We start from the raw sequence: 24,747 nt of genomic DNA on the forward strand, positions 1-24,747 counted from the left end.
AATCTGGGAACTTAAATTGAATATAGCGGGTAAAATAAGAATTGAACACATCACCATTTTTCTGACTATATCTCCAAAGGTGCTATTGACATGAAATTTTCACCAAATATTGGTAACAACTCAAGTAATTAAGTTATGTGTAACAATGTGAAAGGACACAGAGAGAAAGTATTGAACACTTGAAGAAAGTGAGGTGCAAAAAGGCATGGAAAGCCAAGTCAACAGCTGAAATCTATCAGTTATTAAAAAGTAATCCAGCTCATTGTCAGTGCAAATTAATATCAGCTGGTTCAGTCCAAACTGATGGCCTATAAATTGCAAAGGTGTCGAATGAGACACATCTCATTAGGGGGAAAAAATAATAGGTTGCGATAGTCTTGAGACAGCTATCTGTTTTAAAACATAATTTAGGCACATTTTAAGCCTCTGAATTTGGGGCCAATATGGAAGTAGAAAGACAATCATATTACAATAAATTTACCTCAAACTGGTGCTCCTCACAAGATTTCTGCAAGAGGAGTTAAAGGGGTACTCCGGTGCAAAACTATTTTTTCGAATCAACTGGTGCCAGAAACTGAAACAGATTTTTAAATTACTTCTTTTTAAAAATCTTATTCCTTCCATTGCTTATCAGCTGCTGTATGCTACAGAGGATTCTTTTCTGTCTGACCACAGTGCTCTCTGGGCAACTTTTCCTTTGCACAGGTTTTGATAAATCTCCCCCATGGTTCCTCTCTGCCTCTGCCTAAACGTGTCCTCAGTCAATCACCATGTTGCCCTATAAGGCAGCTCCTCTGTCACCTTGTTACCTGAGCAAAAAAGTTCTTAGTCTCTAGTGTTCCTGTAAAAGTGTTTCTCGTACATGTCATTCCAATACAATTTCTATATTTAACCCAACTTGCCTACTTTACTCGGTTCCAGCCTGTTAACCTTGTACCACATTGTATCTTCTGTGTCTGACCTTAGCTTGTTTATTACTATGAACCTGTGCTGCCAACCCTGATGTGGGCTATTACCTAAACTACTTTTCTGCCTGACCACTTGGTTCCTCACTCTAATGTCTTGTTGGCCTGGTTGCCCCTTGACTGTGGACTCCTCAGGCCATGTACTAACTTTTCATCTCCCTGAATAACAGTATATAGGTTTCAATTTATTTTCTGGTTCCTTCAAGTATTGTGCATGAAGGAGAAAATAAAGGGAAAAAAAAGAAAAATTCCACAACCATGTACATTGTGGGCCTGGTGAGTACTCATGGAGGTACCCATTGAGGTAGAAAATTGAAAAGTGAAAAATAAATAATAACTATTATTATTTAACTTTCAACAAATAATATTATGTCTAGGCAGTATAAGGATGCATTCACAGCACTGTCAATGGCATTGCCAATAGTTCTGTCAAATTTGACTGGGAGAATAGTACAGCATGCAGTGCTTTTCTTTCTGCCAAAATGATAACACCACAATGGAACCTGTTTGATCCCACTACAAATCAGTTGGTACATTGGACATCTTCCCTGTCTGTTGTTTGACCAACCCAGCACTTTGTTAAATGACAGTGACAAGTTGATTAAAATTATTCTGACTGCAGATATATATATATATATATATATATTAATACTTATATATTTATATGCCATTTCTAATGCTAAAAAAATATATTTGTTGCCTACTCTTAAACTATACACCATGTTCCTGATGTCATGTTCCTGATCTTGCTATCTGCTCGTGACTAAGATGGAAACCTTGGAATGACGCCAAGATGAGACATTAGAAGACAAAACATTTGAGGAAGATACAGATTGTATAAAAGGACAGGGATCTGAAATTTTCCAGTATGAGAGCGAAAGGGCCGCATAAATGAACTTTGGCCAAGAAAGAAAGAAATGCTAAATATGCTAATATATACAGAGATAAAGCTCAACTAACCAATCAAAATGTAACATGATGATTTTGACGTCATAACTAAACCTCCCTTTTTTGTCAGATGTAACACAATGTACTTCTGTGTAATTAAACAGAAACTCTTTGAGAACTCTCTGGGAACATTTTCTGAGTTTCCTGCTGAGGAAACAGTTTTAATACCAACATTCTGTCTGGTGTAAATCCCTTGTGCTCAGCAATATGCAGCAGTGGTCACTCACATGTTAATGCCTCACCTCAAGTCATCCTTGACAACAGTTTTGATAAATGACAGTAATATATTGCAACTATCTAATTGCCTTAAAGCTTTTTATAGTGAAGTAATATATTCTTAGAAAGTACCTGAATATTTCAGCACAGCTTTTGTCTTCTCGCTAAGTGCTTGGTTCCAGAACACACAATTGTAGCTTTGATTCATGTGTACGCCTTTGATGGTGCTTGTTATTTTATGGAATCCATCTGTAGTTTGAGTACAGGAATTATTTACCTGAAAACTTGCATTAACTCCATTTTGTTCCCAATATACCTGTGCCTCAGGAAAACCTAGTGACTCACACGTCAAAGATATCTCATTGTCTTTTGAAGTATTAGAGGAAGTTGTAATGTTACTGTAAGATGCTGCAAAGAGAATAATGGGAAATAAATCATATATATATATATGTGTATATATATATATATATATATATATATATATATATATATATATATATATATACATTAAGTACCAAACAATGTGGTACACAACTGTACTCAGCAATGAGTCAATGACATGTGTATTGTCATAAGATAAAGTCTCATATTATGAAAGTCTATTTCCCTGTTTGTCATAGCTATTAAATTCAAAGGTGTTTTCCACTCTTAAATAAGATGTATTTACATAACAATTTGTTTAATGTGATACTTTTATTGGTCTCACAGGAGACCCCACTGAGTGGATACTTTCCTGTATGCAAAAAAAATATATAGATATAGTTGCATAAAACTTAGCTTTTAGTTGATAAATATTAAAATTTTTCCTAAAAATCGTGATTGGTCCAACCACTACTAAAATGAGAGCATATTAACAAACTGTTTCCTGAATTGTCTCAATCACAATCCTAGGTATACTAATACTAACTACCTGACCCACTTGAGGTTTCAGCTCCAGGTTTGCATATATTCCTAGCAATTTAATGCCATAACAAAAACCCCTTAAAAAAAAAAAAACTCTACTACCATCATGACCTTATTTATGACTTTATGAGTTGGTTCTTGATATGGCATTTCTAGGAATATATGCAAACCTGGAGCTATAAAACCACAAGTGAATCAGGTGCTCGGGTGGTGCGTGCTTTTGTATTAATCTGCCTAGGATTGTGATTGAGACAATTCGGACAACAGTTTGTTAAAGGGGTTATCCAGGAATAGAAAAACACAGCCAATTTCTTTCAAAAAACACTTCCTGTGTGTCTCCAGGTTGGGTGTGGCCCTGCAGCTCAGTTCTATTAAAGTGAACGGAGCCAAGTTGTAAAACCACACCCAACCTGGAGACAGACGTAGAGCTGTTTTTGAAAGAAATTAGCTGTTGTCACAGTTAGCAATGCGGTCAGACTCGATGATCACAAGCACATCCCCCCTGCTGCCAGTGCCGCTGCGGTTTACATCCCGCGATGCGAATGCACGCAGCCGTCGGGTCCCCTCTCACCACCTCGCTCCTCTGATCTCTATGTCCACCGGCACGCACGCCCCCGCTCTGTAAAATTTAAAGGGCCAGCGCACCATTAATTGGTGCTTGTGTAGTTTGACCCTATATAACCCTGTATTTCCTTTAACCCTTGTGCCTAGTTTGCCTAAAAGTGTTTACCTGTGTCTTGCCTTGCCGTGTATCTGACCCCTTGCTACGTATTCTGACCTTGCTCCTGTGACGCCTGCCTTCTGACCTCCTTGCTACCTGACCTGACCTTGCTTCATTGCCACCAGCCCTGACTTCCTGCCAGTCCTGACTACGTCTGTGCCTCTACCTTCCTGTGCCATGTTACACCTCGGCTCCCTGAGGGGACGAGGCGTACCAGGGCTAGCGACCTGGGCACCTTAGACTCCGCTCCCTGGTATGGCCCACGCCATCATCCTCACAGGTCAGTGGATCCACCTTACCACAGCCGTAACAGCTGTGTTTTTCTATTCCTAGACAACCCCTTTGATAAACTTTAATTTTAGTGGGGGTGTTACCATTCCCGAGAATTTTAATATTTACCAATCAAAAGTTATGTTTTATGCGACTAACCTAATATTTTCTCTTTTTCTTAAGATGTATAGTCTATTAACTTGCTCTCTGTGTAGATAATATATTGTAGATATCTTAATTATACTGTATCTATGTACTATCCCTACAAAATAAACCAGAAATATATAATTCATTATATCACTGTTTGAAACTGAGAAATGTATCAAATAACAAGTATTTTTTCCAAAGCTAGTGAGTTCTAGCTATTTTAAGAATACATTCCCTCATTTATGGCAGAAGATTGGACTGTCCTCCCTGGGTGAGTGGTTAAATGAATCCTGGGAATTCTGGGAAAATGCCTGTATAATAAAACAGCATGGAAATGTAGATGATAACTAACCTTGGACAATAAGCCTTAGCTCCTGGTAATCAGATCCACCAAGTTCTAAAGCACATACATATGTTCCTGCATCAGTGAGTTTTACTTCTTCAATTTGCAGAATGGCCATTCCATTTTTTAGCTCTTGGATTAACAAACTTGCTCTTCTTTTATAGAAATTCTCCTGGCTTGAAACATCTTCTCTTCCATTGTTAAACATTGTTACTTGTCTTGGATTACTGAGTTTTGGTGGATAATGTTGCCAGGACACTTTAAGTTTATTTAGGTCTCCTTGCTTTGGAATTGGAAAATGGCATATCATTTGGACTGTGTGCCCATATCTTGCTGTGTAAATTACCTTTGGAGCCGTTACTACAAATAATGCTAGATTGGTAAAAAAAAAAATAATAATATAATATATATATATGTATATCTTTGTATTTAGTAGTGTACACTAGTTACATTATTATCAAACAAAGTCACAAAGTGTAATCAACATTACAGAGCACAAACCAGGCCAATTTCCTATCCAGAAACAAACAGTTGTGCAACATAATAGTTGTACTTATTTAAGGGATTTTCTATGGAAACCTGTTTATGAGCTCACCATTACATCTCCGACAAGAGAACTTATAGTGCACACACTCACCAAAAATAAATGATATAAACAATCACTTTATTGAAATATGCAATATACATAAAACATGAGATAAAGAGAATCAAATAAGGCACCAGAATACAAACATACAGATATGTAAAAGGACTGGGAATGCTAAGAAAAAATATGACAAATGGCCTTAAAGGGGTACTCCGGTGCTTAGACATCTTATCCCCTATCCAAAGGTAGCTGTCACGCCCCCTCCCGTAGGCTTGCATTGAGGGGCAGAGCGTGACGTCACATGGGGCGGAGGCATGACGTCACACGCCGCCGGCCCTGTGGTTGCCGGTAATCAGACCCGGAGAGAACACGCTCCGGGGATTGATTACAAAGGGGACTCCCGCCATCAGGCATCTTATCCCCTATCCTTTGGATAGGGGATAAGATGTCTAAGCACCGGAGTACCCCTTTAAGACCAAGGAATATTACCATGAAGGCATAAAATAAAGTGCAGCATAGGTCCAATATATAGAAGGATAATACAGGCGGAACCAAATGATAGTACAGGGTGCCAGACCTTACCTACCAAACCCCATTCACCATTACATCTGCAAACTCAATATTTGTTTAAATAAATGGCAAGTATAGAAAATACATAGAGGTTTCTGTAAAACTTATGCATTGCTGCCTACTGGCAACTTCCTCAGGGGTCAAATCACTGAGGAAGCTGCAAGTGGGCAAAAATTAGCATGGGTTCTTATTGGGGCACATGGCCATATAATGTAGTTTAAAACCAAGTTAGTTTATAGAAAAAAATGCAGAAGATGTACGTGCATAGATTAGAACACTGATCGGGGAGTACCCCAGGAAATAAAAGAAAACACTCAAAATGAGGTAAGAAAAGTAAAACAAACCACAATAAACATGCCATCTTGTTACAGCAGATACATGTCCATATAATTTAGCTACAATATCTTCCTTTCTTGTTTCATCTGGGCATCTATATATGCATGTTTATTTTTGTTGTTGTGCCAGCTGCCTTTGCACTCTTTGGAATAGATATTTGGCATAGATTTAGGTGTTTATTAGGCAGTAGCTAACACTTCCAATTCGATTGCGGGCATCTTATCTGTACAACTTTGTTTTCAGGACATGCGTGGGTGCACACAGCCCCCTAATGTTGTGGTTTGTAGCTCTTTATGAGCCCTGTTAATTGTGTGTGTGTGTATATATGTATGTGTGTATGTATATGTATGTGTGGAGAGAGAGAGAGAGAGAGAGAGAGAGAGAGAGAGACAAATCATAAAATGTTGCAGTATCTTGTAATACCTTTTTTATTGGACTAAGTCAATCCCGAAAGCTTGTCTATACAAAATGCTGTTAGTCCAATAAAAAAGGTATTACAAGATACTGCAACATTTTATGATTTGCATCTACATCACTGGACTAATACGGCTACTCAAATTTACTCTCTCTCTCTCTCTCTCTCTCTCTATCTATCTATCTATCTATCTATCTATCTATCTATCTATCTATCTATCTATATATATATATATATATATATATATATATATATTGCTACTAATAAAGTGTTATATTTTTTTTTGATCTATGGGATGTGCACTGAACAGTTGGTGACTTCTGCTAGCTGTAGCACAACTACAGCTTATATTTTAGGGTTGGGTTCCAGCTTTTTGTTTAAAGAAGTACTCCACTGGAAAACATTTCTTTTTAAATCAACTGGTGCCAGAAAGTTAAACAGATTTGTAAATTACTTCTATTTAAAAATCTTAACCCTTCCAGTACTTATCAGCTGCTGTAAGCTCCACAGAAAGTTATTTTATTTTTGAATTTCCTTTTTTGTCTGACCCTGGTGCTCTCTGCTGACACATTTTAGGAATTGTCTAGAGTAGGAGCAGAACTCTCCATAGCAACTGTCTAGAGTAGGACCAGAACTGTAACTGCTCTGGACAGTTGCTAAAAGGGAAAGAGGTTAAAGCAGAGAGCACTGTGGTCAGACAGGAAATTAAAAAAGAAAAGAACTTCCTCTGTAGTATACAGCAGCTGATAAGTACTGGAAGGATTAAGATTCGTAAATGGAAGTAATTTACAAATCTTCAAATAAATGTTTTCCAGGGGAGTACCCCTTTAATCCCTTAGGGACCAGGCTCATTTTGGCCTTAAAGGGGTACTCCTGTGAAAACATAATTTTATGTATGCTACAGCGAAATTGCATTATTTTCGAATTTCTTTTTTGTCTTGTCCACAGTGCTCTCTGCTGACATCTGATGCCCGTATCCGGAACGGCCCAGAGCAGGAGAAAATCCCCATAGCAAACCTATGCTGCTCTGGACAGTTCCTGACATGGATGGAGGTGTCAGCAGAGAGCACTGTGGACAAGACAAAAAAGAAATAAAAAAATAATAGAATTTCCCCTGTAGCATACAGATGCTAATAAGTACTGAAAGGATTAAGATTTTTTAATTGAAGTAATTTACAAATCTGTTTAACTTTCTGGCACCAGTTCATTTAAAAAAAAAAAGTTTTCCACCGGAGTACCCCTTTGAGGACCAGGCCAATTATATTTTCGCATTTATGTTTTTTCCTCCTTGCCTTCTAAAAATGATCAATCTTTTATATTTCCATCCACAGACCCATATTTTTTTGTGTTACCGATTTTACTTTGTAATGACATCACTTATTTTACCATAAGATGTATGACGCAACCAAAAAAATATATTATTTATGTGGGGAAATGTAAAAGAAAACCGCAATTTAGCAAATTTTGGAAGGTTTAGTTTTTTCATCCATTGAAAGTACCGCACTGCCGCAGATGCCGTGATCATCTGAGGGGTTAATAGCGGACATCTGCACGATCGCAGATGTCCGCCATTACTTGCTGATCCCTGGCTGCTGATAGCAGCTGGGAGCCGCGCATGACACGAGCACCTTGCGGTGCTTGCGGTCATGGCGGAGCATAAATGTATGTCATGGTGCGTAAAGTACCACGGCACCATGATGTACATTTATGTCCATTGTCGTTACATTAATTCATGTCTGAATTACATTACATAATAGGGTTTCTGTGGAAAATAATTTTAATTTTAGTTCACGTACGCTCTTCCATTCTTTGATAGAGAAAAATGTATTCAAGCATGTCATATTCTCACAGTCTCTCAAAACAATCAAAGTTTTGGCAAAGGCAAGTCATAAAGAGAAAATTCATAAAAAATAGGTCCTGAAACTGATTTTATTAAAGAACTGGGTGTACACAGCCATTTTTTCACTGAAATCTTTGAGAGTTACAGAAACCTCTGAAAGTTTTCTTGTGGGCACTGGGGCATTAAATATTTTTCTTTGCTTAAAGAAGCTGCACACAATGCAATATTCTTGCATATTGTATAATGTGTTGGTTATCACAAATATTACAGGGTAAACAACCATGATTGTCTTTCTAATAATTTTCTACAAAGACACGTTGCTATATAACATTGTAATTAAACGCAACAGTATGGACAAATATTTAAAAGTTGACTTACCTAGAATTGTGTGATAGTCCAAAAGTATAATCAGGAAAAGCTGGATACGGAACATGCTTTATCTGGACCAATAAACCCCAGTAGACTTATATATCTCAAATCTGTTAACACAGTAAGGAAAAGTCTAGGGCTATGTGCACACACAGGATATTTCTTAAATTTATTATACCCAATGCAAACGAACAATAGAACAGTTGCCCATAGCAAAAAATCTGATTCCAGCAATCTGAACCTCTGCACACTATTTGATAAATCTCCCTGCAGTTTCTTTGCTCTCATTTTGTTCAGTATTTTTACCATGTTTAGTTTTGCATGCAGTGTGATGCCCAATTTTGCAAGGAGAGAGGTAAAGTACTTTCTCTATTTTTTTTCTTTTATATCCACCCCCTGACATTAGTGGGGGAAAAAATCTTCTACAAAAAATGCACCAAAAACTGTCATAAAAACTCCATCTATCAAACTTATACCAAACTACATGGTAGTTTCACCCACTTTGAAGCCTTATGTTTTGCACCTTCTTCCCCTCCACATGTGATCGGTTTTCTTTATAGGATGCTCTTCCGCCCTACCCCCATTATGTGCGGCCTTGGAGGAAGAGCTACATAAACAATTTACCCCTGCTCAATGGCAGAAATGTTTCTTCCTTTACCATAAATCAGTGATTGCCAATAGATCTCAATTCTTGCTTGTTGGTACCGGTTCCTGCCCACTTACTGACTGATATTGAGAGTCACGTGGGGCAGCGCTGTGGCCTGGACACAGAAAATGAAGCCAAAGAATATAGAGGTGAAAAGAAAATTGTCTAAAATTGATAAAATAAAAGATTTTTTAACTACGTTTTTAACAAAGATTTTTCTTATTTGTGTGCAACAATAAATCAGAACCTTTGATTAATTGTTTTATCAAGATATTTTTGCCTAAATATACATTCTATTTAAAAGTCATAAAGGGCAAATATATAAAAATAGGAAGCATCTAGAAGGGAATGATTGCTTTTGCACAGTACAGTTATTTTTTTTTAATTTTTTTTTTAACATGGAATAATGTGTTACAGCTGAAAAGCATCTGACTCCACAGTTCTCCTGCCAGTAAACACAGCTATCTATAATGGCTGATTAATCAGGGAATTTCCAAGCACTTCCTTTTAAAATCACTAATGGAAGCTCATACAGTCTATCTTCTCCTTCCAATTCAATTCACCGCAAGCCATTCACTTCAATAGGAAGGGGGAGGCTGTTAGAAAACTTGCTAGTTTTAACTTAGACATGCGCCACATTTTTAACTGTGTGTCAGGCTGTTTGAAAATCTTGCACATCTTACCACTGTCAAGTCTTAGTCTGCATAACCTTTTAGGTGGTATAGTTGGCGCCAGTGTTTTTTGGTGCATTATTGTGCAATTTAAGCCCCACCACTTGCCTGCCCTTTTCCCGTGGCCATGCCCAATTTTGAAAATGAGTGCACATGGCGCAAACAAGGTAAAAGTCTTTTTTGAGTTAAAGGAGAACTCCAGAATATAAAAATTTTCCCCCATACTGCCAGCAGTAAAAAAATAAAGATGTACATACCTTTCTCCGCTCCCCCGGGGCCTCCGGTAACCGGCACCGGTCTCCGTCGCGATCCTCTTCCTGGTTGCTGGTGTTCGGCGAGTCATACTGCGCTCAGTCAATAACCGGCCGCAGTGAAGTCCCGACTCGGCCGTCGATAGGCTGAGCGGCAGTGTGAGAACGCTTCAGGACACAAAATTCTTCACTACACCGGCACCTGCTGCCGGGGCCGAAAACGTCACACTGCCGCTCAGCCTATCGCCGGCTGAGTCGGGACTTTGCTGTGGCTGGTGATTGGCTGAGTGCAGTATGACTCGCCGATCACCAGCAACCAGGAAGAGGATCGCGGCGGAGATTGGTGCCGGTTACCAGAGGCCCCGGGGGAGCGGAGGAAGGTATGTACATCTTTATTTTTTTTACTACAGGCAGTATGGGGGACAATTTTTATATTCTGGAGTTCTCCTTTAACCCCTTAACGATGAGTGCCGTAAATGTACATCCTGGTGACGTGTTACTTAACGCACCAGGACGTACATTTACGTCCTAAGCATAACCGCGGGCATCAGAGCGATGACCGGATCATGCGCGGCAGGTCCCGGCTGTTGATCGCAGCCAGGGACCCGCCGGTAATGGCGGACATCCACGATCCTGCGGATGTCCACCATTAACCCCTCAGATGCCATGATCAATACAGATCACGGCATCTGCAGCATCGCGGTCACTTAATTGGATGACCGGATCACCCGCAGCGCTGCCGCAGCGATCCGATCACCCAGCACGGCAGCCGGAGGTCCCCTCACCTGCCTCTGATGTCTTCCGGGAGTCTTCTGCTCTGATCTGCCTTCCCACAGACCAGAGCAGAAGATGACCGATAACCCTGATCAGTGCTATGTCCTATACATAGCACTGAACCGGATTAGCAATCAAATTATTGCTATAAATAATCCCCTATGGGGACTATTAAAGTGTAAAAATAAAAGTAAAAAAATAAAGTAAAAAAATTTGAAAAACCCCCTCCCCCAATAAAAACGTAAATTGACCCATTTTCCCTATTTCACCCCCAAAAAGTGTTAAAAAAATATTTTATATACATATTTGGTATCGCCGCATGCGTAAATATCTGAACTATTAGAATAAAATGTTAATGATACCGTATGGTGAACGGCGTGAACGTAAAAAAAAAAGTCCAAAATAGCTGCTTTTTTATAACATTTTATTCCCCCAAAAAATTATAAAAAATGTATTAAAAGTTTTATATAAGCAAATATGGTATCAATAAAAAGTACAGATCACAGCGCAAAAAATGAGCCCTCATACCACCGCTTAGTTATAGGTCTTCAAAATAGCGGGATCTTAAAGGGTACCTCTCATCAAAAAAACTTTTGATATATTATAGATTAATGTATGCAGAATAACTTCACAATTGCATGTTATAAAAAAAAATATGCTTCTTTCTATTTAATTTTCCACTTTGAAGAAATGACCACTAGGGGTCTCCCTACCAGTCCTGGCAGCAAGCATTTCAGACTCATGCTGGAGTCCTAAACACTACGAGCTGCCAGTCTGCTTTGTTCACAAAGGAGAACACTCAGAGCTGCCAGCCTGCTTTGTTCACAGCCTGTTTGGCTGTGAACAAAGCAGGCTGGCAGCTCTGAGTGTTTAGGACTCCAGCATGAGTCAGAAATGCTTGCTGACAGGACTGATCGGGTAAAATACAATAGAAAGAAGCATATTTTTCATTAGCATGCTATTGGAAAGTTATTCAACATTCATTAATCTAAAATATATCAAAAGTTTATTTGATGAGAGGTACCCTTTAAACGTACTAATTTGGTTAAAAAGTTTGTGATTTTTTTTTAAGCGCAACAGTAATGGAAAAGTATGTTATCACAGGTATCAATTTAATCGTATTGACCCAAAGAATAAAGAACACATGTCATTTTTACCATAAATTATACAGCGTGAAAACGAAACCTTCCAAAATTAGCAAAATTGCGGTTTTCTTTTTAATTTCCACACACATAGTATTTTTTTGGTTGCGCCATACATTTTATGGTAAAGTGAGTGATGGCATTACAACGGACAACTGGTCACGCAAAAAACAAGCCCTCATACTAGTCTGTGGATGAAACTATAAAAGAGTTATGAGTTTTTGAAAGCTCCGGCCGTCTCCCGGGGTCCTCTGCTCTGGTCTGCGATCGAGCAGACCAGAGCAGAAGGTCACCGATAATACTGAGCAGTGCTGTGTCCTATGCATAGCACTGCACAGTATTAGCAATCAAACGATTGCTATAGATAGTCCCCTATGGGGACATAAAAAGTGTAAAGAAAAAGTTGAAAAATGTAAAAATAAAAAGTAAAAAAAAAGTGAAAAATCCCCACCCCCAATAAAAATGAAAATTGTCAGTTTTTCCCATTTTACCCCCAAAAAGCGTAAACATTTTTTTTAATAAACATATTTGGTATCGCTGCATGCGTAAATGTCCGTACTATCAAAATAAATTGTTTATGATCCCATACGATGAATGGCGTAAACGTTAAAAATTTAAAAAGTCCACAAATGCTGCTTTTTTGTCACATTTTATAAAAAAAAATAATAAAAAATTATCTAAAAGTTTTATATATGCAAATGTGGTATCTAGAAAAATTACAGATGATGGTGCAAAAAATGAGCCCTCATACCGCCCTATATACGGAAAAATGAAAAAGTTATAGGTGGTCAAAATAGGGCGATTTTAGATTACTGATGTTAGGATTCGGCTAGCTGGATGTGGATCCACTGTGTCAGCGAGGGATTGGCGTGGACCGTGTCGGTAGACCGGTTCTAGGGTTGCTACTGGTTTTCACCAGAGCCCGCCGCAAAGCGGGATGGTCTTACTGCGGCGGTAGCAACCAGGTCGTATCCACCGGCAACGGCTCAACCTCGCTGACTGCTGAGAAGATGTGGGACAGAAGGACTAGACAGAGGCAGGGTCAGACGTAGCAGAAGGTCGGGGCAGGCGGCAAGGTTCGTAGTCAATGTGGATAGCAGAAGATCTGGAACACAGGCTTTGGACAACACTAACGCTTTCACTAGCACAAGGCAACAAGATCCGGCAAGGAAGTGCAGGGGAAGTGAGGTAATATGGACAGGGAGCAGGTGGAAGCTAATTAGACTGATTGGGCCAGGCACCAATCACTGGTGCACTGGCCCTTTAAATCTTAGAGCGCTGGCGCGCGTCCTAGTGAGCGGAGCCGCGCGCCAGAACATGACAGCTGGGGACCGGGACGGGTAAGTGGCTTGGGATGCAATTCGCGAGCGGGCGCGTCCCGCTATGCGAATCGCATCCCCATCGCGAATGTCAGTGCAGCGCTCCCGGTCAGCGGGTCTGACCGGGGCGCTGCAGAAGGGAGAACGCCGCGAGCGCTCTGGAGAGGAGCAGGGACCCGGAGCGCTCAGCGTAACAACTGATTTTGTACAAAAGTTTTAGATTTTTTTTTAAGCGGTACAAAAATATAAAAGTATCTAGCCATGGGTATCATTTTAATCATATTGACCCACAGAATAAAGAACACATGTCATTTTTACCGTAAAATGTACAGTGTTAAAACAAAACCCTCCAAAATGTGCAAAATTTTGGTTTTCATTTAAATTTAAATTTTTTTTGGGTTCGCCGTACATTTGATGGTAAAATGAGAGGTTTCATTACAAAGTACAATTGGTCACGCAAAAAACAAGCCCTTATATGGGTGTGTAGATGGAAATATAAAGGAGTTATGGATTTTATAAGGCAAGGAGGAAAAAACAAAAACGCTAAAATAAAATTGGCCTGGTCCTTGAGGTGAAAATGGGCTTGGTCATTAAGCGGTTAAATGGCACACATGCCATATACAAGTGACTGCAAACTCTATGAGTGAAAGATACATCAAGGCTTTCCTCAGATCTCTGACCACCCACAAAGTTTCAGGCAGCTGTCCCTTGTGTGAATATTGTACTCCTGCTATATGTACCAGGTGCTACCTCCTGAATATAATCTTCCCTCCTCTGTCCCTTTTTTTCTCGTTCTCAATAGCAGTTCAGTGCTCAGCCTAACTCCCTTCATTGCTGCTTCTTTTTTGCTTCCCTTCTGCTTATATAGCACCTTGGAAAGCAAGTGCATAATTACCCCCCCCCCCCCCCCCCAAACAAGTAAAGGAAAGGATGTCCTTGTGTGAGTACTGCTAGCAAACAGTCCAGTTCTGGTTCTACCCACTGAAATGGAGAGATTGAGAAATAGCTGTACACCATGGAGAGGAGTCTCAACAGTTCATAGCTTGTCAGCACTCCTTATGGATAATGTAATGCAGGTTTTACATTTTATTTTTAAGTACAGTAATGCTTTAACCCCTTAAGGACCAAGTCCATTTTGGCCTTAGGGACCAGGCCAATTTTCGTTTTTTGCACTTTTGTTTCTTCCTCCCCCCTTCTAAAAATCATAATGCTTTCAATTTTGCACCTATAGACTCATACACAGGAGGGCTTCTGTTTCTATGCAGTACATTTTTCGGTAGAAATTACACCTTATCTTTATTCTGTAGGTCCATACAATTACAGGAATACCTGATTTATATAGGTTTTACTTTATTTTATACTAAAATTATATCTACATGCACCAAAATTAGTATGCTTAAAATTGTCATCTTTTGACCCCTAACTTTCTTATTTTTACATTCAATAACAGAAAGAAAACTTAGACTCAAATATCTGTTATTTACATGAATTTTTTAAGAAAGTAACATAATTATTATTATTTTTTTTTTAGTTAGTACAGTCTAAACAGTATCTTACATCAGAGAAGCTCTTGGGACCCCAATCAAAATATGTAATATGGTTCCCCAGTGACCACCTGCCATTTTCTATCTATCTATCTATCATCTATCTATCTCATATCTATCTATCTATCTCATATCTATCTATCTCATATCTATATATCTATCATCTATCTATCTCATCTATCTATCATCTATCTATCTCATATCTATCATCTATCTATCTCATATCTATCATCTATCTATCTCATATCTATCATCTATCTATCTCATATCTATCTATCATCTATCTATCTCATATCTATCTATCTCATATCTATCTATCATCTATCTATCTATCTCATATCTATCATCTATCTATCTCATATCTATCATCTATCTATCTCATATCTATCTATCATCTATCTATCTCATATCTATCTATCATCTATCTATCTCATATCTATCTATCATCTATCTATCTATCTCATATCTACCTATATCCTATCTATCTCATATCTATCTATCATCTATCTATCTCATATCTATCTATCATCTATCTATCTCATATCTATCTATCATCTATCTATCTCATATCTATCTATCTCATATCTATCTATCATCTATCTATCTATCTATCTCATATCTATCTATCTCCTATCTATCTCATATCTATCTATCATCTATCTATCTCATATCTATCTATCATCTATCTATCTCATATCTATCTATCATCTATCTATCTCATATATATCTATCATCTATCTATCTCATATCTATCTATCTCATATCTATCTATCATCTATCTATCTCATATCTATCTATCATCTATCTATCTCATATCTATCTATCTCATATCTATCTATCATCTATCTATCTCATATCTATCTATCATCTATCTATCTATCTATCTATCTCATATCTATCATCTATCTATCTCATATCTATCTATCTATCTCATATCTATCTATCTCATATCTATCTATCATCTATCTATCTCATATCTATCTCATATCTATCTATCATCTATCTATCTCATATCTATCTATCATCTATCTATCTCATATCTATCTATCATCTATCTATCTATCTATCTATCTCATATCTATCTATCTCATATCTATCTATCATCTATCTATCTCATATCTATCTATCATCTATCTATCTCATATCTATCTATCTCCTATCTATCTCATATCTATCTATCTCTTATCTATCTCATATCTATCTATCATCTATCTATCTCATATCTTTCTATCATCTATCTATCTCATATCTATCTATCATCTATCTATCTCCTATCTATCTATCTCCTATCTATCTATCTCCTATCTATCTATCTCCTATCTATCTATCTCCTATCTATCTATCTCCTATCTATCTATCTCCTATCTATCTATCTCCTATCTATCTCCTATCTATCTATCTCCTATCTATCTATCTCCTATCTATCTACCTCATATCTATCTATCTCCTATCTATCTATCTCATATCTATCTATCTAACAAACGGTCAGTATTACATCTTTCTTGATAATACTTCATTACATTTACAGTCTGTGTTCTAGCTTTTTGGGTCTGTGCAGGCTATTTTGTTCTAGGAAAGGCACATCTCATATAGAATAACATTTCTGCTCCTTACCTGACTATGCTCACTGCAGAGAAGTCTTTCTGGGAGTTTCCAGCTCATACTTTCACTTTCATTTAAGCCATAGGAATAAATCACATGTAGAAAACTATTTGAGACAGAGATCTACAGACATCTTTAACCCTTTTATGACATCCTTTAACCCCTTTATGACCCTGTTCATTTATTTATTTTTGGCTCAACTTGCAGGACGAGTTGTACTTTTCATTGATACACTTTATCATAAAATGCATTACAGAGCAAGAAAAAATATATATCTAAGGCAAAATTTAAAACAATATGGAATTGTGCAATTTTGTGGGCAATAATTTTTTTGCAGTTCACAATACGGTAAATATGACATGCTAACTTTATTATGAGTCAGTACGATTCCAATGATATCAAATGTGGATAATTGTTTTTGTTTTATGGTAAAAAAAAAAATTAGAAAAAGCTCTATGGGGGAGATTTATCTAAATCTGTTCAGAGGAAACGTTGCTGAGTTGCCCATAGCAACCAATCAGATCGCTTCTTTCATTTCTGAAAAGGCCTCTGAAAAATTAAAGAAGCGATCTGATTGGTTGATATGGGCAACTGAGCAACTTTTCCTCTTCACAGGTTTTGATAAATCTCCCCCTATAACTTTTCTTTTTCCACCTACAGAGCTGAGTTAGCATTTATTTTTTTTAACCATGAGCTGAAAATTTCAACTGTACCACTTTTTAAATAACTTTTTATTAAGTTTCTTCTGGTACGTGGTGTGACGTAACATCCCAATTTAATATTTTGGACCATTACGAACGTAGCGATTCCAAATATGTTTATTTACTTTTTTCAGTGATTTAAATCTTTATTTATTTTTTATATTTTTAACCCATTTAGGACACAGGATGTAAATATACATCCTGGTGACTTGGTATATTAGGGTGCGTTCACACTGCGGAATCTCCGCTCGCTGAATTCAGCGAGCGGAGATTCCGTCTGGCGGTCGCTGCCGAAAATTCTTCGGCGCTAGGGCCGCGGGGCACCATCACCATAAATGGCTATGCAGTGCTCGCGGAATCTGCGCAAAGAATTAACATGTTCTTTCTTTGCGCGGAACAGTTTCAGCGGCGGAATTGTCCGCCACTGTAATTCGTAGTGTGAACGGGTCTCGCGGAGACCCATTCACACTAATGTTAAGTTCACACTGCGGAATTCCGCACGTGGAATTACACCCATGGAATTCTGCGGGAATTCCGTAGTGTGAACGAACCCTAACACACCAGGATGTACATTTATGTCCTGTACATGACCCGAGCACTTAGCAGTGAGCTGTTAGCAGCCAGGGACCCGCCGGTAATGGCTGACATCAGCGATCACGCTGATGTCCGCCATTAACCCCACAGATGCCGTGATCATTACAGATCACAGCATCTTCAGCATTGCGGGCATTTGAATGGATGATCGGATCGCCCATGGCATTGTCGCAGGGGTCTGGTCATCCAACATGGCGACTGGAGGTCCCCTCACCTACTCTGGCCATCATCCAGGGGTCTTCTTCTCTGGTCTGACATCAAGCAGACCAGAGAAGTAGATCGTAGATGATACTGATCAGTGCTATGACTATGCATAGCACTGAACAGTATTAGCAATCTAATGATTGTTATAAATAGTCCCCTTTAGGACATAAAAAGTGTCCAAAAAAAGTTTTTTTTAAAAATGTGAAAAAGACCCTCCCCCAATAAATTTTTTTATTAAATTTACATTTTTCCCATTTTACCCCAAAAAGCATAAAAAAATAAAAATAAAACATATTTGGTGTCACTGCGTGCGTAAATGTCTGAACTATCAAAATAGAATGAACCTATAATTAATGAACCTATAATTAATGGTAAACAGCATAAATGTAAAAAAAAAAAAAAAAAAAGTTTGCTGCTTTTTTTTGTCATATCATATTTTTACAAAATGTTATAAAAAGCAATAGAAAACTTGCATTTACACAAAAGTGGTACAGATAAAAACTAAAGATCACAGCGCAAAAAAATTGTCCTCATACAGTCCCGTATACGGAAAAATTATAGTTATAGGTGGTCAAAATAGAGTGATTTTAAACATACAAATTTTGTTAAAAATTATGAGATTTTACAGCAGTACAATAATAAAGTGTGTATCCATGGTTATCATTTTAATGGTATTGACCAAAAGAATAAAAAAAATGTTATTTTTACTGTAAAGTGTACAGCTTGAAAACTAAACCTTCCAAAATGTGCAAACTTGTGGTTTTCTTTTCAATTTCCCCACACAAATAATATTTTTTTTGTTGCGCAATACATTTTATGGTAAATGGGGTCACGGAAAAAACAAGCCCTCATATGGGTCTGTCGATGAAAATATAAAAAAAGAGTTAGGATTTTTTTTTAAACAGGAAGAAAACAAAAATGCAAAAATAAAATTGTCCTTAAGGCCAAAAGGGGCTGTGTCCTAAAAGGGGTACTCCACTGGAAAACCATTTTTTTTTTATCAACTGGTGCCAGAAAGTTAAACAGATTTGTAAATTACCTCTATTCAAAAATGTAAACCCATCCAGTACTTATCAGCTGCTGTATTCAGAGGAAGTTATTTTCTTTTTGAATTTTGTTTTCAGTCTGACCACAGTGCTCTCTACTGACACCTCTGTCTGTGTCAGGAACTGTCCAGAGCAGGAGCAAATCCTCATGGCAAACCTCTCCTGCTCCAGACAGTTCCTGACAAGGACAGATGTGTCAGCAGAGAGCACTGTGGTCAGACAGAAAGGAAATTCAAAAAGAAAGAACTTCCTCTGGAACAGACAGCACCTGATAAGTCCTACAAGGGTTAAGATTTTTAAATAGAAGTCATTTACAAATCTGTTTAACTTTCTGGCACCCGCTGATTTAAACAAAAATGTTTTCCAGGGGAGTATCCCTTTAAGGGGTTAAAAACATTTTTTTAACTTTTTTTCCCCACATGTTTTGGCCCCCCCTAGGAGACTACCATAAGCCATCATTAGATGGCTTACATAGATCAATGTAATGCTATTGCATTACATTGATCTATGCTATCTGTGTTTGATTGCTAAGGGCTGCCTAAGGCAGCCTTTAACAATCAAAGAGCCAGGAAAGCAGAAGAGCAGAGGTAAGGCCCTGGGCTTCCATAGCAACCCATCGTCACCTTGCGATTACCTTGTGGGGGGGAGATGGGACCACTAAACATCAGGGAAAAGCGGCATTTAATGTTTAAAGGGCTACTCCGGTGCTTACACATCTTATCCCCTATCCGGGACTGATTATGGTCGACCGCAGGGCCGGCGGCGTGTGACGTCACGCCCACGTGTGACGTCACGCTCCGCCCCTCAATGCAAGCCTACGGGAGGCTATCACGCCCCCTCCCATAGGCTTGCATTGAGGGGCGGAGCGTGACGTCACACGGGGCGGGGGTCCCCAGCTGCGGGACTCCCGCGATCAGGCATCTTATCCCCTATCCTTTGGATAGGGGATAAGATGTGTAAGCACCGGAGTACCCCTTTAAATGCTGTGAACAGTATAAACCATGGTTTTTAACCAGCTGAATGACGGTCATCGGAGTGATCTCGGATGTCTGTCATTACTGGCAGTTTAATAGGATTCAGATCAGGGCTCCTAGAATAGTCCAATGTTTTGCTTTCAGCCATTCTTGGGTGTTTTTAGTTGTGTGTTTTGGGTCTTTATAGTGACCTGGGACAGAGTTCCTAAAATGGACAGAGGTGTCAGCAGAGAGCACTGTGGTCAGGCAGCAAGGAAATTCAAAAAAGAAAAAGATCTTCCTGTGGATCATAACAGCAGCTGATAAGTACTGGAAGGATTGAGCTTTTTTAATAGGAGAAATTTACAAATCTGTTTAACTTTCTGGCACCAGTTGATTTAAAAAGAGTACCCCTTTAAAGTCTAAAAGGTGAAGCAGAGTTCACAACAAAACACAATTACAAAATACTGTAGAACAATTTAACTACCAATTAAAAGTTAGAAAGCATTCACAATTCATTAGAGATATTCAATATTTTAAAGAGAATAGAGCCTACTCTGTTAGAAAAAGGTCATACACATAGAGACACGGAAACGGATATCTCCTTGTCTGAGGCTGAATATTCGGAAACAAAAAAATCCAGCAACCGAGGAGGTATGGGAAGGGGGGTAATAGATCACGAGGGGGAAGATGTGGACGAGGTTACATGCATACACAGACAGGTGTGCAAACATATAACCAGACGGGTATACAGACATATACTCAACAAGGCTATGCCCTTAGATCACCCTATGAGATGTGGTCCCTCACCGTCATCCTCTTCCCCTTTTTTTTAGAGAGAAACCAGAAAATAACGTACTATCTATGCCTGAAGAAAGGAAATAATGTGGGCAAGACCTAAATAGGTCTGATGGTGCTTTACAGGTGGTAAATCTGTCAGATTTTCCGGTTCCTGGCGAGCAGGTGAGGGTCCTAAGTAGGGGTCTGTCATTCGTCCCCACCACAAATTTTGATATCTTGCAGTGGATGAAGATCCTGCACCTGTATGTAAAAAAACTGAAATGGCATAAATTTCATAAGATTACAGATAAAAGAACCTGTTCAGGATTGGGCATTACACAACAGGAAATTCTAGCTACACGTTACTTGGAAGCATTACTGGATGAAAGTGAGAGAGATACTGATAAGGATGATAAGGATTACTGATCAATAATAGATATATATATATGCCAATATGCTGCAGAAAAACATTCTTTTCCTTATGAGACATATCAGCTTGCTGTTTGCTTGTGACTATGATGAAGACCTTGGGATGAGGCCAGAAGACGCAAGATAAAGAAGAGGTTGGAAGTTGGAAGACAAAACATCTGAAGAAATAAAGACTGTGCATAAGGAAAGATACATCTGGAATTTTCTGGTAGAATAGGGAAATTCCAACATAAGTGACTTATGGCTAAGAAAGAAATGAATGCTTAATATGCTAATATATACAGACGCAATACTCAAATAACCAATCAAAATATAACATGATGATTTTGACGTGACAACTAACCTCCCCTTTTTGTCAAATGTAAAAACCAATGTACTTTCGTATAATAAAGAGGACTCCTTGGGTCAGCTCCTTAGCCAGTATGCTGAGAAGGAGATATATACCAACATTTTGTCTGGTGTTTATTTCTTGTGTCGACATTCAGCAGTATACAGCGGCAGTTACTCACAGTTTAAGGCCTAACCAGCAGCCAACCTTAACAATACGACTATTGCACCCTTTTCCAATTGTAAAAATAAGGGTAGGTCCTTTCCACCAGTATCAGACACATCCTGTATGGATGTGTTCCTAGCACTAGCAGACCTGAGAATGGGTAGGGACAATACAAGTTAAAAGGAGAGGGAAGCACTCACTCAGCTTAGGAAGAATCCTGAGCTGATTATTAAACCCTCTGACAAAGCAGAATAGACCATGTGGATATGTGGCAGAGAGGATATGTAGAGAGACAACGAAACATATGAGATCCTAGAGCATGATCCGACCCTGGAATATAAAAAAGAATTTGTGTATATTAAATAAGGCCCATGAGAATAAAGGCCCATAAGGTTACCGCAGATGGGATGCGCATGCGCTCCCACATTCATCCGCATTACGGGTGCATTCTATATCATATGATATCCCGCTACCCGGCGGTGACGGGGAGAGCGCATGCGCACTACTCAATGGGAACTAGGTTTCCTGGCGTAGACGGGTCACGTGACCTGGGTCATGTAATAAAGCGTCCGGCTCCCGGAACTATACAGGTGGATCGAGAGGTTACACAGGAAGTGGGAGTTGTGCTTTGGCACGAAGCTCCCCACCTCCACGCCTAGCCTGAACACATGGAGCGCACCTGCCAGGTATTTCATTAATTTTCATCCACCGCAGTAGTATATAAGTAGGTTCTACACAAAGTGACTACAACACCCCTGAGGAAATCGCTTTGCCACGGAACGCATGGGGTTCAGTGACCCCGTCCTTTGTCACAGCATCTGTGTCGCTGGCTCGTGTGGAGTACATCTCACGTGTGATATTGTATACTGGCAATAGGGCAGTATCACAGGCTATCATTGCATCTTAGATAGAATCATTTTTCATTTTTTATGTTACATTATTGTGATGTTTATTGTGCCCTTATTTTGTCTTGTGTAGCCACATTGAGCCGACACCATCTATTAGTATTAAATCTTCAGTAGGACGGGGACATTCACCCGGAGCAGGGGGTCATGGCCCTGCTCTGAGGCTGTGTTGTGGCTCTTTAGGAGCCTTTTTAAATGGTTTTAATATTTCTGTAAACTTGATCTGTTGTTTTGTACCAATAAAGATATTGTTGTAAAGTTAGTGGAGTGCATCTTGTTTTCAGTGGCAGCTGTTTTTTGGTAGTATGATGTATTGCATTGAGTTGCACCCACATTTATATATTATATTGCGGTGAGCCCCCCCACATTGCTTTTTCCTGGCCATAATAGTTGTGACCACTATTAGATATGACATTGTCATATTATATTACGCCGCACTGTGTTTGTACATTGACAGCTAAGTGATTGACGCACAGCCAATTGGAGCCGTGGTGGTTGTGTCCGGTTATGACGCGCTAACCCGGTGAGGATATTATGCCAGAGGCCTGCTTCTCCTCCAGCGCGCAGGTCTTGCAATACCTCGCCAACCATTCTGCTACTGCAGGCGTGCTCTGATGGCGTTTTTCTGTATGGATCAGCGTAATAGTGAGTAGCCCCTTAGAGGTAACCTTTTGCCTTACAGGTCTGGACTACCTCCATATAGGTACTGAGTGGCACTATCTTTCTTTTCTAGCTACTCCAATAAGAGTGGTTAAGTAAGTGGAACCACGGACCAACTTACACTCTGGTTTTGTATTTGGCGTAAAATAGTGTTGTAGCGTCCATTTTTTTTTTTTACGGGTACCTCACTCGACCCTGGTTGGAAGCATGATCCTATACTGTACATCAATTTGATATACTATTTACAAGCACTTTAATACCTAATATGTAGTGTGCTGGACGGTGGCCCCATTGGTGTATTGACATGTGTAGGCCCTAGCATGCCAACATAATTTGAACCCCCCCCCCTTCTTTTTAACTCCCCTGATGATATCACGATAACTAGGGACAGAAACGTGTTGGGAGATTGTACGTTAAGCGTGTATGGGAGGACACACATACTTTTTGCCCTTTTTGGGGATATAGCAAGTGCATATGATATCTGATATGTCTGTGGACAATTACATAGACTGATCAATTTTAACAGATGAAATATTTTGCTTCCTGTTAGATGTTTATGGGTAATGTATGAACATTACTTGGCAGCCCATGAACATATTTGATGCATTTATACGACACATTGTGCTTTTCATCACCTTTATGTGTGTTTTTTTAGCGGAATTAAAGGCTATGTTTTATTAGCACCTTCCTTACACTGGACTGGTCAGCTGGCCAATAATACAAGCCTGGCCTTCACATACATAACCCATGATCCTCAAAAAAGGAATCATTTTTTTGACTATTCATACAAAAGCTATATTTTCTTTACTTTTTTGAGACACCAATCCTGTTGTTACTCCCAAAAGGGAGAATTATTTGAACACTTGGGAAAATCCATTGCAGCTTTATTTTTGTGTTAAAAAGCATACAAAATCTGCTGACACAGTGTTCTTATAGGGGTTATCCACCATAAGGTGATTTTAGTACTTACCTGCCAGAATTGGGTATTTCCTGTTGGATTTTGGAACAACACATCCCACAGTTCCATGCTTGAAAGTTTGAGGTCACTTTCCTTCCTCCCACACATCAGCTACCACACCCATTGAAACACAGTGGGGGAGATTTATCAAAGGATTTAGACTGGTTTTTCCTGTCTAAATTTGTCGCACAGAAAGTCGCAGTCTAAATATGTGCGACTTTTCTGCGACTTTTGCTGTAGAGGATTTTTAGAACATGATGCATGCAAGTCTATTTTAGACGGAAATGCATTGAAAAATGCATTGGTGCTGAATTTATCAAGTGCGACTTTTGTGCGACAAGTCGCATCTGCCCAAAATACGCTAAAATGTCAGACCATGTTGGAGCAGGTCTAAATGCAGTTTAAGCTGTAGACCCTGAAGTCTGAACACAGAATTTATCAAGGGC

At 39.0% G+C, this 24,747-nt stretch overlaps 1 protein-coding gene across 1 annotated transcript in view; it reads right to left on the reverse strand.

Annotated features, from left to right (window-relative positions):
- LOC130274116 (programmed cell death 1 ligand 1-like) overlaps positions 1–16,681 on the reverse strand; it is a 74,599-nt gene extending 57,918 nt beyond the window's left edge. Inside the window, exons 1-4 of the mRNA XM_056522036.1 lie at positions 16,591–16,681; positions 8,639–8,739; positions 4,523–4,885; positions 2,262–2,537 (exon numbers count right to left, since the gene is read on the reverse strand). Coding sequence (XP_056378011.1) covers positions 2,262–2,537; positions 4,523–4,885; positions 8,639–8,693 — 694 coding nt within the window. The 5' untranslated portion in view covers positions 8,694–8,739; positions 16,591–16,681. The remainder of the gene's footprint in view (positions 1–2,261; positions 2,538–4,522; positions 4,886–8,638; positions 8,740–16,590) is intronic.
- Between the last annotated feature and the right edge of the window lie 8,066 nt (positions 16,682–24,747).

Source organism: Hyla sarda, chromosome 1, assembly GCF_029499605.1.
Source record: "Hyla sarda isolate aHylSar1 chromosome 1, aHylSar1.hap1, whole genome shotgun sequence".
Classification (NCBI taxonomy): domain Eukaryota; kingdom Metazoa; phylum Chordata; class Amphibia; order Anura; family Hylidae; genus Hyla; species Hyla sarda.